This window comes from Mytilus edulis, chromosome 8, assembly GCF_963676685.1.
Source record: "Mytilus edulis chromosome 8, xbMytEdul2.2, whole genome shotgun sequence".
NCBI lineage: Eukaryota > Metazoa > Mollusca > Bivalvia > Mytilida > Mytilidae > Mytilus > Mytilus edulis.
The window spans coordinates 37,699,424-37,716,737 of NC_092351.1; the positions used below are offsets into that span (position 1 = coordinate 37,699,424).

At 31.1% G+C, this 17,314-nt stretch overlaps 1 protein-coding gene across 1 annotated transcript in view; it reads left to right on the forward strand.

Annotated features, from left to right (window-relative positions):
* Nucleotides 1-2,166: 2,166 nt before the first annotated feature.
* LOC139486797 (eukaryotic translation initiation factor 5B-like) overlaps nt 2,167-17,314 on the forward strand; it is a 79,201-nt gene continuing 64,053 nt past the window's right edge. The window contains exons 1-12 of the mRNA XM_071271768.1: nt 2,167-2,348; nt 4,311-4,424; nt 4,988-5,093; nt 5,457-5,621; nt 7,701-7,884; nt 9,615-9,934; nt 10,241-10,316; nt 11,220-11,332; nt 13,826-13,942; nt 14,937-15,087; nt 16,063-16,155; nt 16,660-16,869. Coding sequence (XP_071127869.1) covers nt 2,302-2,348; nt 4,311-4,424; nt 4,988-5,093; nt 5,457-5,621; nt 7,701-7,884; nt 9,615-9,934; nt 10,241-10,316; nt 11,220-11,332; nt 13,826-13,942; nt 14,937-15,087; nt 16,063-16,155; nt 16,660-16,869 — 1,696 coding nt within the window. The 5' untranslated portion in view covers nt 2,167-2,301. The remainder of the gene's footprint in view (nt 2,349-4,310; nt 4,425-4,987; nt 5,094-5,456; nt 5,622-7,700; nt 7,885-9,614; nt 9,935-10,240; nt 10,317-11,219; nt 11,333-13,825; nt 13,943-14,936; nt 15,088-16,062; nt 16,156-16,659; nt 16,870-17,314) is intronic.

Below are 17,314 nucleotides of genomic sequence, written 5' to 3' on the forward strand. Positions count from 1 at the left end.
AATTTCGACCTCATTTAACTCAAAAAGTAGAACATGGAGGTATATTTTTTATTACATATTTGATTTAATCAGGCCAAAATAGCCTATATGGAAATTTTCATCAAACTGTAAATATAGGATAAAAACTGTATCGTATGCCCTTAATGTGAGCATTTTCCTATCCAGTTTCCCAGCCTAGTCGTGACGGGTCTTACTACCAGAAAGTTAACCTCCAGTCCCCAGAACAATAAGTACAGTGTAATAAAGCATACGAACACACCCACACACCTGATAAAACCGAAATTATGATATTTTCAAATATTGAGACTGCTTAGCTTTTCCTTAAATGGTAAACATATACCTTTAAGTACATCTCATAAGCACCTGGGAGTTAATTTCAGTAGTGACGCAAAATGGAACAATCATATTGAAAGTATAATTACAAGTGTAAAGAAACACTTAAATGTTCTACGTAAACTTAAATACCGATTATCTCTAAATAATTTAGAAAAACTATACTTAGTTTTTATTCGACCCATTTTTGAATATGCCACGGAAGTGTGGGATAATTGTGGAATAGGCTACTCACATAAATTAGAAAATTTGCAATCAGAGGCCGCAAGAATAGTAACAGGTCTACCAATATTTACAAAAACTGAAACTTTATATTCTGAGGTTGGCTGGGAATCTCTTTTTGAAAGAAGAAGGAGAAGAAAATTACAGATGTTTTATAACATGAACCAAAAGCATGCACCAGAATATTTATGTAATCTTGTACCTCCTTGTGTACAAAGTACAACCAACTACCCGTTGCGAAATGGTCATGATATTATTGTTCCATTTTGTAGACTTTCCCTTACTACTGAATCGTTTATTCCCTCTACTATACGTGAATGGAATAAACTTGATCCAAAAATTCGCAGTGTCGACTCTATTTCTAAATTTAAGAAAGAATTAAAAAACGATAGTCTATTATGTAAAATTGAAACGTTTTATTTGTACGGCCCAAGGAAATTAAATATAATCTTAACGCAATTGCGATGTTCCGCTTCATTCTTAAACAATGACCTATTTAGAGCTAATATTATAGATGATCCTTCTTGCCATTGTGGGTCCGATATTGAGGATGTCTACCATTACTTCTTCGTTTGCCCAAAATACACATTATGTAGAAAAATCTTATTCCATAACCTTAACTGGCTATCTGAAAACTTTGTTTTAGATACAAAACTATTAATTTGCGGACACTTGGAACTTTCGAACGAACAAAATATTCAAATTTTCAAACATGTTCAAAATTTCATAAAAAGGTCAAACAGATTTCTTATGCCTTGATAGAGCGTTATTATTACTGACACGGAACGTCATCATTGTCATCAATTCACAAGTCATCGTCACAGAATTATACGACTTTTCAAACTTTCTTTTTCTCTTTTTACTTTCTATCCTCTTTGTTCACCTATCAAAGCTAGTATTATATTGCATAAATTGTTTGTTTTATATGCATGTCCATTATATTATACTATTATTGTAACTTTATATTGTATTATGGAGAAGACTTCATAAGTATGATTTACTTGTGTCTAATCCATTTTGCTTTAATTCAGCAAATAAAATATGTTAAACTAAACCTGATTCGCTCATCCTCAAATATATAAAAAATACATAATATAAAAAAAAAACATTATATACAAAATAAAGAATACTGAAGGTCACCCGGATGCCACACAAATGCCTAGACAACGAAGGGGAAACCGGAGAGTACATACTTGGAATCCAAACCGATACCGCTAAATGTCCAGCTGTATTCCTGGTAGAGGGAAGCCGAAAACTCATATATGATAACAGGATATCGGAAAGAAACTACCGATCCATTAGGGGAACATCTAAAACTCTCAGACATCAACTGACAGATTGGTCTGATAGTTTCCCACATGTAAACCAGTACACTACTTATGGATTCCATCTGACTACATGTCTCAAACAAACCTGAAAATTATTAATATCTGCAGAAACTAATTTGAAATTTCAATGATTTTGAAGGATTCTCTCTGCAAAAATGTTCACGTCCGCTCTCATCGGCATGCTCGACTCTACAGTTACTTTCGGAATGTTTCCCTATTTTGGAACGTTATCTTACGATATTGTATTTACTTTCGCAGTAGGTATTTGCTCATATTTTTTATTATTCCCATCAAGCGTAGTTTACCGGAAGACAGCTGTACATGCGACACAGATTGAGAAATTTTCGGCGAAATATTGACACATGTTCGAGTCTGAAGCCTGTATAAAGAATTTCTTTGTGAAACCATAAAATACGAAATGGGCAAACCAAAAAATAAAAATCGAAAAGGTCAAAATGACGACTTGTAAGTCAAAATTGAGTATATGATCTTAAGAAAAAGATGGCTTTCAGTTTTTAAATCACAAAAAAAAAAAATAATAAAAAAATATGAAGTTTCATTGTAATGCCCCAGGTGATGGACGGAAGGAATATTTATTTGTAGAGGTGTTTAGAATGTACATTGTAACCAGTGAACAATAATCGAAGATGAGGTGGTCATGATCATTTGAATGTCTATCACTTATTCTGTCACCTTATAAGCATATAAGTGTCAGACTTTTTTTGTTAGTCAACATATTTTTACTTACCATTAATGACATTAATTGATGTTGTATACATTAGAATGCCTGTTTAAATCCTCGATTTGTTTGCTAGTTAGCAGCATAATCGTAATGTTTGAATTATAAACTAATTCATTGTAATTTCACATTGGGAAATCTTAAATATTGTAGTTGTAGAAACTTTGAGTTCTGAACCATTAACCTCATATACATCTGTTGTACACCTAAATATAGATGAATAAAGTTTTTGATTAACCAATACATATGATTGGGTTCTTTTTACATAAAGTCTAATTATAGATTTGTGAAAGGTATAAATTTAAGTATTGCACAACTATTTCATCATATACTTCATACTTCATTAGACTTAACAACAAACCACAAATACTTGTAAGGTAATAACATCTATTTAGATTAATTTATAATAAAACAACAAGTTTAAAATCAGTTTCTGTTCAAAATTACTTCTAGGAGGGAAATGTGTGTGTTTTTATCTATATTTTTATTTGTCAACTTCAAAATTCCATTGTTGATTTCAGTGTGTGACAACCATATTTTTGGGTTGCAAGGTTTTTGTGTAGCAATAAGTGACTTATCTTTTGACATTTTAATATAAATGTGGACAAAGAAGGACATTTATCTGATCCATATGAAAAAATAATAAAAAAATGATTAAAAAAAATCTTTATGTTTAAAAAGATGCATGTAACTATAACTCCAAAGATCAGTAAAGATATACATTTTAAAATAAGTTTCATTTTGAAAAAGCAAATATCATAGCAGAATTAAATGTAGCTGAGTTGCCCGATACATATGAAACAGTGACAGCTTTAAATAACCAATGAATAAGTTGCCTATCTATTTGTATATCATGGCAACTGATACTGGTGAAAAAACAACTATAAAAGCTATCACTACATTGTAATTACAGTGCATTTTGTATCTATAAGCTTTATTGTAACAAAGGTGGCACATGCATGTATCAATGTATATCGATGGAGGCAGATATCGTAACAATATAAGAAATTAAATTGAAGTTGTGGGCAAATGAACTTGTAATTTGAAAAAATAAAGAAGGACAAATTAAATTTCAGAAAGAGTCAAGACAAATTTACATACATGTACAAGCAAATACATGTACAACCTTGTCCCTCTATTTGTAGGTCAAACTATCAGATTATAAAACTTTGTCGGACAACCTGAAGCAATTATAGTGAAGGTTATGATTTTGAGGCTACTTGTACTTCCATAATCTATTTACTTTGTGTACAAGGATAATTTGATGAGTTACAGATTGAATTAGAATCTTGTTTCAGATGACTCACTTTAATAAAAACAAATTACAACCCTTGGACTTTATATACATTGTATTTAACTATTTACAATATAAATTGTAGCAAAGCCTGAAAGGGTCTTCTTATAATATTGACTTGTCTTAAATAAACTTCATAGCTGGGGATACACCACACATATTTCTTACAACACTTAAGAACTTAGACCTCTTCAATGAAGTAATGATTGAAGTGGAAGGTTCTGCAACAGAATGTATGTTAATGAACATACAAAGTTTTTAAAGTTGTTGAACATGTGTATTTAGGATATTTTAGATATATTTCTGATTATTTACAGATTGAAAACATATATAAGATAGTATTTGTAATTTATTGGTAAAATGGAAGTTTTAAACTATATTTTGTGTTTTGTAGCAACAGTGACAACGAGGTTGATTTAGATCCTTTAGCTAACCAAGAATTAGATGAGCCAGCAACATCACAGAAACCTGCTGGAAAACATAAAAAGAAGAAGAAGAAAGACGATTGGTAAATTTATACATTAAAAGATGTTTTAATAAAGCAAGACTCCAAGTTGATAGCCAGCACTTGTTCCTTTTAAAGTCCTTTCTTCTCTTTCTCTCTTTAAATTCAAATTTTTGGTTAACCACAATTTTCTTTGATCGCTTGAATAAAAATTTTGGGGGCATTTGTCCCCCCCCGTGTAAAGAGTTGTCGTTGGGACATAACACTCCATTTTGAAAAGACCAATTATTCTCTGTTTACTTGTATATACATATATTTGAAAAAATCATTATTTAGTAGAAACATGTTTTGTTAGAAACAATGGATAAGTTGCAACCAATACTTCATTTACAAAACTTTAAATCGAAAAAATTCTTGTGCAGATTTTTTTCCTTTTCTATTGCTTTAAATTTTGGTGTGATAGTTCTTTCCTTGTTTCAACTTTACCTGTACCTTGTACATTTTTAGAGGACCTGAGATTTTTCATGTCAATTGGCAAACCTAAAGTCATTTCTTATGATGATTCCTGTTAAGTCCAAGTTTAAACTTTTTTATTTGCATTTTCACATGAACTTTATTTATTTTAGGGAAGACGATGTTGCAGCAGAAATTGAGACATTATCGATTGAATCAAAGAAGGGAGTTAACTCTGATACAGTTAATGAGGACGATCCACCTCCACAAAAGATAAAAGTAAAGATTAGTTGTAGTTTCTCCCCACATATTTAAGAGAGCATATATAGTGTATTGGGTTTATATGGAATTTGAAACTTCTGACATTAAATCTACACTGCTAAGGAAAAATATCAAATTGTGAAATACAAAATGTAAAATCAAAACAGAAAATTACATGTACATGTATCAGAACTTTTGAAAGTCAATGTTTGGAATAAAAACCATAGAATAAAAAGTAACAAGAAATTAGACACAAAATGTATTAAAACAGATTTATAGAAGTTATATAACAAAAATTTAACTTTAGATGATTTGAAATAAATATATTGTTATTAGGGTGAAGCTGGATTAGCACATTTAATTAAATTTATTTTTTTTTAGTCAAAAAAGAAGAAAAATAAACACAAGAGTGACTCTGAAGAAGAAGTTGAAGAAATGGAAGAAGAAAAGAAACAAGAGACAAAAGGAAAGAAGAAAACAAAACCAATGGCTACATTTGATATGTTGATGATGGATGATGACAGTGACAATGAGTTACCTTCAGATGTAAGGCCAAGATATTTTCCTAATGGATACATATATAAGTCTGAAAATTTAACCCAACAATGCTAGAATTAGATTTTTTGTTGAGAAATTTCTATCCCTCAATGGAAATGATCTCACACCCTATATTACAGTACATGAATTATAATCATTGAGAATATATCAAACTTTGATCTCGTCTTTCATTGATACATCAACAAAGGAAGTCACAAAAATTGACTGAAAGTTTTTAAAAAGTTCTAAATTGATAAAAAAAAAAAAAAAAGTATCTATAAAAGTGAAGTGTTGGTGTAAACATTTTTAAAAATCATCTCCCATGACATTGATAGGCCAAATGTAATTAAACTTGACATGGATGTTTCTTATGGGATGTAGCTTGGAATTTGATCCATCAACAAACATGTTCACTATTGTAAAGATGTGATGAAAAAGGACTCATTTCACATGTAGTGTTTCCTTTATCGTATAGCGGGTTATTTTTGTGGGTATAAAACTTCGTGTTTTTCATTGAATAAGGTATTGTCCATTAGACTTCTATATATTTGCAGAAAAAATTTCTTCAAAATTCATTGTTATAGATTAATATTTTTTTTCTTGATTTTACTTTTTCCGACAGCCCAACCAGGGCAGTCCACCCGTGCCCACTCTAGCTATAATCTATTTTTTTGTAAAAATATTGATTACAAATGCTTATCTGCTTTTTTCAATTGATTATACTTGCAAGTCTTTAGATTACACAAAAGAAATTGCATGCCCACTCCTATGGGTGGGCATAGTGGACAAGCTAGAAATTTTGCCCACCCTGTGCCCACTCCCATGGTGGGCCGGTGGACAAAGCAAAATCCACCTGAGCTGTAGTGTATGTTAATATATATTATATACGAACTCTGACTATTAATTTCATAATTTTTTGTCAATAATTAAAAAAGTTTCCCCTTAAGGTCTCTATGTTAATTTTATTTTTGAAGTGTTGATTACCTATGTTGATCCTATGGTAAAGATTGTGTCCGCTCTATATCTTGAGAACCGTTATCATTTCAAAGTTTATACTTGACATGTATATAAACCAACACCAAAAGGTGTGTCATAATTTATGTGCAACTTCCTAGGTCAAAGGTCAAGGTCAAAAACTTTGGTTTCAGTTGACAACTCCATGTCCTATGGTAAAGATCGTGTCCGCTCTATATCTTGAGAACCGTTATCATTTCAAAGTTTATACTTGACATGTTTATAAACCAACACCAAAGGGTGTGTCATAATTTATTTACAACTTCCTAGGTCAAAGGTCAAGGTCAAAAACTTTGATTTCAGTTGACAAACCCATGTCCTATGGTAAAGATACAATTTTTTAATGCACATTATTTACAGCGGGCCCACAGAGATGGCTTCCATCTCAATGATATCTAGTTAATTTATAAAAATGAATTTTTAAGAAATTTTTACTGCAAATATATAGAAGTCAAATGGGCAATATACGAAAAAAAATTGCGGATTCAAAGCTTTTGTCAAAACCTTTGCATGTTCACTTTTAATTTGGAATTTATTTTGGCGATTTTGTTCTATCCACGATTTTTTGTTTTACACCCCAGGAAAATAACCCACTTTAGGCCATAGTTATTATATTTTTAGTTTTACGAAATTTTTTGACAAAACCAATGGGTAGGAGGACGAAAAAAAAAAAAAAAAATGCTGCTGCTGATTTTTTTTTTAATACCAACCGTCAATATCAAAAAAAAATATTTTTATTTCACCAGGAGATTTTCTACTAGTGTAACAAATATTTTTTTTTCTTGACAAGGTTTGAATTGAAAATCAATGTGCAACAACTTACTAAATCACCAAGAGCATAAATTTAGATTCTTTCATGCAGTTATGAACTAAAATTTATTTTTTTTTGCATGAAAAACACTGGGTCGGAGGAGAAAAAAAAATAAAATTTTTTTTTTTTTTCCTATTTGGCAAAAATTAGGGTAGGAGGGTTCGTAAAACTAAAAATAAAAAAACTACGGCCTTACCGTATTGCTAAAAACAATGTACACTAACCCTTGAATTGTTGTGCTAAATTATAAAAGTTATTTTCAGGATGAAGAAGAGGAGACACCTGTCATAGAAACAAAGAAAGAGGAAGTTGTTGTAAAAGAGAAAGATAGTAAAAAGAAAAAGGATAAAAAGAAGAAGAAAGATCAGGCTGAGGAAGATATTGATGCGCTCTTAGCAGACATTGACAAACCTAAAGAGTCAAAAAAGAAAAAGAAGAAAAATAAAGGTAGGAAAGAGTATGCATGAAATGAGAACAATATTTCAATGTTATTTTAATACATATATGCGGCTGTTCTAGCTTTGCAACCCATTTCTGTTTTTGGATGTCTTTTTTTCCTTTTCCACCTTATGGTATCCTTATTAACTTCAAGAAACAGCAAATCGGCTGTGTGACAAATTCAAGTAAAATTATCCATACAATTTCGGCCGATTGAAATATAACAAATGTGGTAAGATCCTCGATGTATAGAAAAGAAAATGGCCCCATACCTGTCAACCTGTGACGATGAAAATGCAGGTCATAACGCGTACAAACTTTTTCGAGCTGAATTTCAGTATTTATGGTACATTTTCTTATAATGTATTTCAAAGATACCAAAACATCAATGCATGTTCACTTTGTTAAGTCATTTTAAATCTTATTAAATATTATTTCATTGCACTTTTAAAGATTTTTATAAATTTGTGTAACTCAGTCTTATGTGCTTTACTTTTTGAGAGAAAATACTACATTCATAAAACACTAGAATTTAATGTAATTCTTAAATGTTTCAGACTATTGACTATGTAGCCTTTAACCATACAATTCTTCTCTTGACAAGGAAATTAGACTATGATAAAATATAGTAATACAGTTAAAGGAAGTATAAACGAAAAAATAATTTTCAACTTTTTTTATAAAATTGTATAAAAGTATAAAAATAATGAAAAGTTATTTTTATGCCCCACCTACGATAGTAGAGGGGCATTATGTTTTCTGGTCTGTGCGTCCGTTCGGCCGTTCGTTCGTCCGTCTGTCCCGCTCCAGGTTAAAGTTTTTGGTCAAGGTAGTTTTTGATGAAGTTGAAGTCAATCGACTTCAAACTTAGTACACATGTTCCCTATGATATGATCTTTCTAATTTTAATGCCAAATTAGAGTTTGTACACCAATTTCACGGTCCACTGAACATTGAAAATGATGAGTGCGAGTGGGGCATTCGTGTACTGAGGACACATTCTTGTTCAATATGTATTTGAATTTTATATTTTTATGATTTAATCTTTTTCACCCATAAAACATAAATATAAGAAATAATTTGGAATGGTGACAAATAAGGGGAAGTAACTCTAGTTCAGTTTGTAAACCAATTATGGTGCAATTTATTTACGACCTAAAGCTAAGGTAATTGGTGTTAATTAACAGTGTGTTTGACACCAAAGCTGTCAAGTGAAGCCATGCACTTAATGGGTCACTTAATTTGACAGTTTACATAGCTAGATGAACTTCCTGTTCATGGAAGAATTACGAATTTGCCGGTATTTCAAAGGAATATTCTCGAGGGAATATCTACTTATGAAATCAATCTCAAGGCTAAGATTACGGGTGAAAACGGGTCATTTTCGGAATTCCCGAGTTATTTCAATGACCCGGCGGGTGTTCCGGGTGATCCCTCAGAATTGTGAAAATCTCTGGTCACACCCACAGAATACGGGTCATTTGACAGGTATGAATGGCCCATTGCATGAGTTTGATTAAATCATTGCAATGTTTCAATTAGACTACATCTGTCCATTTAAAAAAATGGAAGTAATAATGATATCAGTAAATTACAGAAAATAATAAACATTTGATAATCTTAATAAGATATCTGTTTAGATGACCTTAGCAGCCAAAAAAATAAAGGACATTGTAGTACAACCTCAATTTCAATTACCTCAAATTATCTGACTTTCCACAAAAATCATTTGCTTTCAGATTTAACAGCTGAAGAAAATGAGGAAGGCAATGAAATAAATGAAGAAGAAAAATTGGCAGCTGAAATTGAGTCAAAGATGGCTGCTGTCAAAGTGGTCACTATAGATGACTTATATGATGATGATGAAGACGATAAAAAGAAAAAGAGAAAAAAGAAGAAAGGAAAAACTGAAGAAAATGATGGAGAGAAGAATGAAGAACAGGAAGGAGAAGAAGGAACAAAGGAAGAAGGAGATGAAGATGAGGATGAATCAACAGTAAAAACCGCAGCACAAAAAAGAAAAGAAAAAAGAGATAGAGAAAAGCAGAAAAAATTATTAGTAAGTTTAATTTTAGTAGGTGTTTAGTATTTCCACAGGGAATTACAGTGAACATTTTTAAATAGGACACAATTTTTAAAAGTTGGTTGATATCTATTTTAATGTGAAGTTCCTGTTTAAGCTAATTTTGTACAAAGTTCTTTTACATTTTTTAACTCTTTTGAATAATTGTTATGTTTTAAAGAACATTAGATTTTTTCAATGAATGTAATCAACAAAACAAAATGTGAACACTTCCTACAACTTTTTATTCTCTCTTTGATAATAAAATCATGTTCATAATGGATACTTTGATATCTTTTAAAGGATAAGAAAAAATCCAAAGGTAAAAAAGAACCAGAGACTGGAGGGGAGACTGCTACAGATGATGCTAAGCTAGAAGGTTAGTCAGATTTTGTACAAGTACAGTGAGAGCTGCTATAAAGGTCACCCCTTTTATGTGTTTACTTGTCTAGTAACGTCATCCTGTAGTAATACCTATGAATTTTGAACCTCAAATCGAAGTTCACCTTTCTCAAAAGGTAAATTGTCTATTTTCCATAGGTAGAGCTTTACATACAGATTTAACTCACTATAGTTAAATTTTCTGAGCTCATAATAGGGAGACATTTACTAGTTGAATTTAATGACCAAAGGCATAGATTACTTACTTTTTAGAACAAATGTGCCTACATTTCAAAAACAATATTGACTGTAAAAAGATATAGGGTTCTCATTGCAAAAGTCTTAAAATTGAATGATTTGTATAGGATTCCAAAAGAAAATAATTACTTGTCATATCTGCATAAGGGGCTAGGCATCTGCAATCAATAATGCCTCCTTAATCACAGACTCGATATCAATGAATCTTTAAATGTGATTTGTTTGTCTGACATCATGATTTTGATAGAACAACATCACATATTTTGTAACTAAGAGAAACCACTATTTTGAATTTGAATACATTTGTGTGTATTTTCTTTAATGCTAGAAGCATGTGTATGAAGCTATACAGTTGAAGATCCATGAATATGAACAGTGTTTCACATAACATTCAAATTATGAGACTATATTAAAAATAAATCAAATTCAAGCATTTATATTAGATACTTTTGATGTGTAACTTTAGGCATATTTATTAAACAAGTGTTGTCCATTAACATTAAGGCAGCCCTTATATACAAATAATAATATGCAACAAAAAAGTGTGAATTGATTTATTAAATGTGCATTTTGTTCAATGGAAGTCCCTATTGTATATTATGTCGAGAGCTCAACTATAACTTTTTAAAATTATATATTGCAGGAGAAAAGGGTGAAGATGAAAAACCAACAGAGGAGGAAGAAGAAGTAAAACCAGGAAAAAAGAAGAAAAAGAAAGGAGAAGAGGAAAAGGACAAGAAAAAGAAAAAAGCACCAGTAAGACACTTGTTTTGATTGAGAGAAATAAAAGTTTTGGGAAAGTTTGAATTGAGACTAATGACAATTTTCTGTTGAATTATTAAATTATGACTGAAAATAAATCTCAAAAGTATGTTTTATAATGAGGTATTTTCAAACTTAACAGGGAAATGATAGTTCTATAACATTAAATGGAAGGTTTTTTATACGACCGCAAAATTTGAAAAAATTTTCGTCGTATATTGCTATCACGTTGGCGTCTGCGTCGTCCGGCGTCCGAATACTTTTAGTTTTCGCACTCTAACTTTAGTAAAAGTGAATGGAAATCTATGAAATTTTAACACAAGGTTTATGACCACAAAAGGAAGGTTGGTATTGATTTTGGGAGTTTTGGTCCCATTATTTTAGGAATTAGGGGCCAAAAAGGGCCCAAATAAGCATTTTCTTGGTTTTCGCACTATAACTTTAGTTTAAGTGAATAGAAATCTATGAAATTTTGACACAAGGTTTATGACCACAAAAGGAAGGTTGGGATTGATTTTGGGGGTTTTGGTTCCAACAGTTTAGGAATAAAGGGCCAAAAAAGGGCCCAAATAAGCATTATTCTTGGTTTTCGCACAATAACTTTAGTATAAGTAAATAGAAATCAATGAAATTTTAGCACAAGGTTTATGACCACAAAAGGAAGGTTGGGATTGATTTTTGGAGTTGAGGTCACAACAGTTTATGAATTAGGGGCCAAAAAGGGGCCCTATTAAGCATTATTTTTGGTTTTTGCACCATAACTTTAGTATAAGTAAATAGAAATCTATGAAATTTAAACACAAGGTTTATGACCATAAAAGGAAGGTTGGGTTTGATTTTGGGAGTTTTGGTCCTAACAGTTTAGGAATAAGGGGCCCAAAGGGTCCAAAATTGAACTTTGTGTGATTTCATCAAAAATTGAATAATTGGGGTTCTTTGATATGCCGAATCTAACTATGTATGTAGATTCTTAATTTTTGGTCCCGTTTTCAAATTGGTCTACATTAAGGTCCAAAGGGTCCAAAATTAAACTTAGTTTGATTTTAACAAAAATTGAATCCTTGGGGTTCTTTGATATGCTGAATTTAAAAATGTACTTAGATTTTTAATTATTGGCCTAGTTTTCAAGTTGGTCCAAATGGGGGTCCAAAATTAAACTTTGTTTGATTTCTTCAAAAATTGAATAAATGGGTTCTTTGATATGCCAAATCTAACTGTGTATGTAGATTCTTAATTTTTGGTCCAGTTTTCAAATTGGTCTACATTAAGGTCCAAAGGGTCCAAATTAAACTAAGTTTGATTTTAACAAAAATTAAATTCTTGGGCTTATTTGATATGCTTTATCTAAATATGTACTTTGATTTTTGATTATGGGCCCAGTTTTCAAGTTGGTCCAAATCAGGATTCCATATCAAGTATTGTGCAATAGCAAGAAATTTTCAATTGCACAGTATTGCACAATAGCAAGAAATATCTAATTGCACAATATTGTGCAATAGCAATTAATTTTCAATTGGAGTTATCTTTCTTTGTATAGAATAGTAGTTGATAACATATGTTGGAAATTTGCCAGACATGACTATGATGTCATTTTCTATTTTTATTTGCCAATAACTTTATGTAAATAACTTCATTGGAAATTTGCCAATATAAAATGTTGCTGATGAAGCTTTTTTTCCTTATCTTATCTAAAATGTTTTAGATAATGTATGTTGGAAATTTGCCAGACATGACTATGATGTCATTTTCTGTTTTTATTTGCCAATAACTTTATGTAAATAACTTCATTGGAAATTTGCCAATATAAAATGTTGCTGATGAAGTTTTTTTTATTGTTTTATACAATAAACAATGTATATTCACTTTTACTACCAACCAATCTTTACCATTCAGTGATAACAAGCACTTTATTTTACATTTTAATATTTTATGATGTATTTAAAAGAGTAGTTATTGTTGCAAACTCCATTAGAAATTTGAATTGATATCAGTTTTGGAAAAAGGGAAACGGGGATGTGAAAAAAGGGGGGGGGTTAAATTTTTCTCATTTCAGATTTCATAAATAAAAAGAAAATTTCTTCAAACATTTTTTTGAGAGGATTAATATTCAACAGCATAGTGAATTGCTCAAAGGCAAAAAAAAACTTTTAAGTTCATTAGACCACATTCATTCTGTGTCAGAAACCTATGCTGTGTCAACTATTTAATTTTAGATTTAAATAAGAAGAAATCTTTAATTGATTTGTAAAATCTTGACATTTGTTTTGTGTAAAAAAAACCATGTAATGTCAAAAATTTGATCACAATCCAAATTCAGAGCTGTATCACGCTTGAATGTTTTGTCCATACTTGCCCCAACTGTTCAGGGTTCGACCTCTGCGGTCGTATAAAGCTGCGCCCTGCGGAGCACCTGGTTTTAAATGTGATCATGATAAAATATAATGAAATCAGATTAAGTAATGATTAACATACTCTGTTATATTGTAGGTTGCTATCATTAAAGCACAATTACAAGCACTGAAGGAAGAACAAGAAAGACTTCAAAAAGAAGAGGAAGAGAGAATCAGACTGGAAGAAGAACAAATAGCACAAATGGAGGAAGAGGTATTTTATTAAGATTTCTCTAATTCCTACTCGATTTATCCCTTTCCTGACCTGTTGATTATTTTTATTTAATCAACAGGTGGTGTCGTTTGATCTCTGTTCCTCATTGGTCAAAATTTGATTATAAGGTCAAATTTTCTTGCTTTCCTCTGAAATTCCAATTGTGACATCACGAAAAAAAGGGACCATGCCTGATAACATTGCATAGAAAGAACACATATTTTTTTGGTGATTAAACAACACAAAAGTCATGATTTATTGAGCAGTGATTCTCCCATATGGTCGACAAATGATATTAGATGTGATGACATTAAAATCAAGTAGTAAATATTTCTTTTTTTGAATACTGTTGATTCCTTACTATTTATAAGATACCTATATTTGTGTATTGCATAGGTACAGGTGAAACACAAATTTAAATGTTCAGCAAACAACAAATGCTCTATATGCATGTATGTACACTAGTAAAAACACACACAAAAAAAAACATTTTCTACAAAAATTGGTACCAAAGAAAATGAATGAAACAACAGTAGTTCTTTAAAATACCTTGACAGAAAATGTATTTACATCTGATTTGTATCTGTTTTAAAAAAAAAATGTTGCTGAAGGCAAATTATCATTTATTACTTCTTTTAATATTAAACAAATTGCTTCTCTTGTCTTTCATTTGTTTTTGACTCAATAGATAAAAAAAGGGGCAGCTCCAGATTTAAACACATCGGGGGTGGGAAGCACTTATTTTAATTTTAGACTCCAACACCCATAATATAAAATTTTCATTTTACTTATAATTCTTAAGAATTATGAAGAAAATCTAACCACCCACAATTAATTTGCATGTCTTCCATCCCCTCCCCTACACATGATTAAATCTGAAATAGCCCTAAAAAGATAAAGATAAAAACTGAAATGTGGGACATGTAGAAGCCATCATTATAACTATAAACATATATAGAGTTTAACTTTTCTTCATTATTGTTCAATTACATAGAAAAAGAAAGAACAAGAGAAGAGAGAAAAGAAAAAATTGAAGGAAAAAGAGAGAAAAGAAAGATTAAGAGCTGAAGGAAAATTATTAACAGATAAACAAAAGCAGGATAAAAGAAGAGCTCAAGAAATGCTGGAAGCAATGAAGGCACAAGGTTTGTATACAAAATAATGCATCATTTGACAGTTAAAATAAAAGGAGTTAGAGATTGAATTTTGATTGGACAGTAACCCTAAATGATTTTTAAAATAAGGATCAAATGGCCACCATACAACATTTGACATTAAGTAGACACAAGCAGCCTGTAACAAGCTCTTAATCTCCCAGTCTCAAGTTGTGATGAAATCCTCAGTGATGATCAAATATTTATAACAATTCTTATACAAATGGAAAATCAATTAAGCAAACTTTAATATTATATGTAAGAAATTCAAGATCAAAAGTGAGTAGTATTTTGTATAATTATGAATGCATTTTGTTTAGTTGGTTAGCTAAAAGGCACTTTCAGGAAGCATTGCAATATCAAGGTGGCCTTGTTTTTATGCCCCACCTACGATAGTAGAGGGGCATTATGTTTTCTGGTCTGTGCCTCCGTCCGTCCGTCCGCTTCAGGTTAAAGTTTTTGGTCAAGGTAGTTTTTGAAGAAGTTTAAGTCCAATCAACTTGAAACTTAGTACACTTTTTCCCCATGATATGATCTTTCTAATTTTAATGCCAAATTATAGATTGGACCCCAATTTCATGGTCCACTGAACATAGAAAATGATAGTGCGAAGTTCAGGTTAAAGTTTTTGGTCAAGGTAGTTTTTGATGAAGTTTAAGTTACATCAACTTGAAACTTAGTACACATGTTCCCTATGATATGATCTTTCTAATTTTAATTCCAAATTAAAGTTTTGACCCCAATTTCATGGTCCACTGAACATAGAAAATGATAGTGCGAGTGGGGCATTCGTGTACTATGGACACATTCTTGTTTTCTTGGTGGTGAAACCATGACTATCCAAAGAGAACTACCAAACTTTGGCATGATTTATGATCCTTTTGATAAGTTATCACATGAGCTTCATACCATATTTTGATAGAAGTTGTGTAAATATTTCATAGTGTCTATTATTTATATATACAGGATTTGAAATTCCATCTAAAGATGATGCGCCTAAGAAAAGACCTGTTTATGACAACAAAAAGAAGAAAAAACAACAACAACAAAAAGCAGCAGGTAACTATATTGAAATCTTTAGAGTTTATCTCCCTACTTCATTCAAGCCATGATCACTTTTTGTTCTAAAACATTGTTGTTTGTTTCAGAGCAGACCACACATTGAAAAATGTAAATTAAATGTGATTAATTTGCAGTAAAGTTATTAGCCATTAACCTTTGGAATTCATTGGACATTGAACGTTTCATGTTATCTTTGAAAAAAAATACTTTTCTGTTTACACCTTTTGAAAAAAAACTTGTGTGCAATGCATTTTAATGCTATTGTTTAGCTATATACTATTCTCTACTTGTGTGTAATAGCCAAGATTTTGTGTAACCAAAACTATAATTTTGTGCCCTTATAACTCATGACACCAATATCATTTAAAAAGATATTTGAAAAATCTATAGATGGGAAAGGTAATATTGGAAATTGTAGAAATGATTAAAAAGCTTATATATAATATAATGAAAATATGACCCAAAATGTTTCCATTCACCTTTATTTATAATTTCTAATAGAAACACAAGAAGAAAGAACACCATCTCCATCAGAAGAAACAGCAGTGGAATCAAAGGTTGAAGTAACTACACCCACTGTAGAGGAGGTGGAACCAGTAGCCGATACAAGTACACAGGAGGAAGAGAAGGAAGAAGAAGGAGACGATATAAAAGATGATTGGGCCGCTGACAGTGAAGACGAAGAGGAAAAGTCAGTAAAGATGGAAATAGGTAATTGTCACATGATGGTTCAGAACATTTCTTAGGGATGTATAGTGCTGGTGATGATTAGTATTTCAATCACAATATCTATCTGTATTTTATTAAGGTAATAATTCAGTGGTAATTCAGAATGTTTTCAACTACAGTCATCATCAATCACCCTATTTCACAGCTAGTTACTATCAATTATAATACAGAACTTTTGTCTAGCCTGTCATGGCAAAATATTGGTGTTTAGAACTTTTGTCTAGCCTGCCAGGGCAAAATATTGGTGTTTCTATCCCGTTGTTGTTCTCTTCACCAATACTCAATTGAGTTTACTGATACAAAACTAAGTCTGGACAAGATAAATTAAGAATAAATCAAATTGGTCATTTACATTTTCTTATTTATGTATTTGGTAAAGTTTGGTGGTCAGCAGTTCTGTTTCTCACTATCTGATTCACACATACAA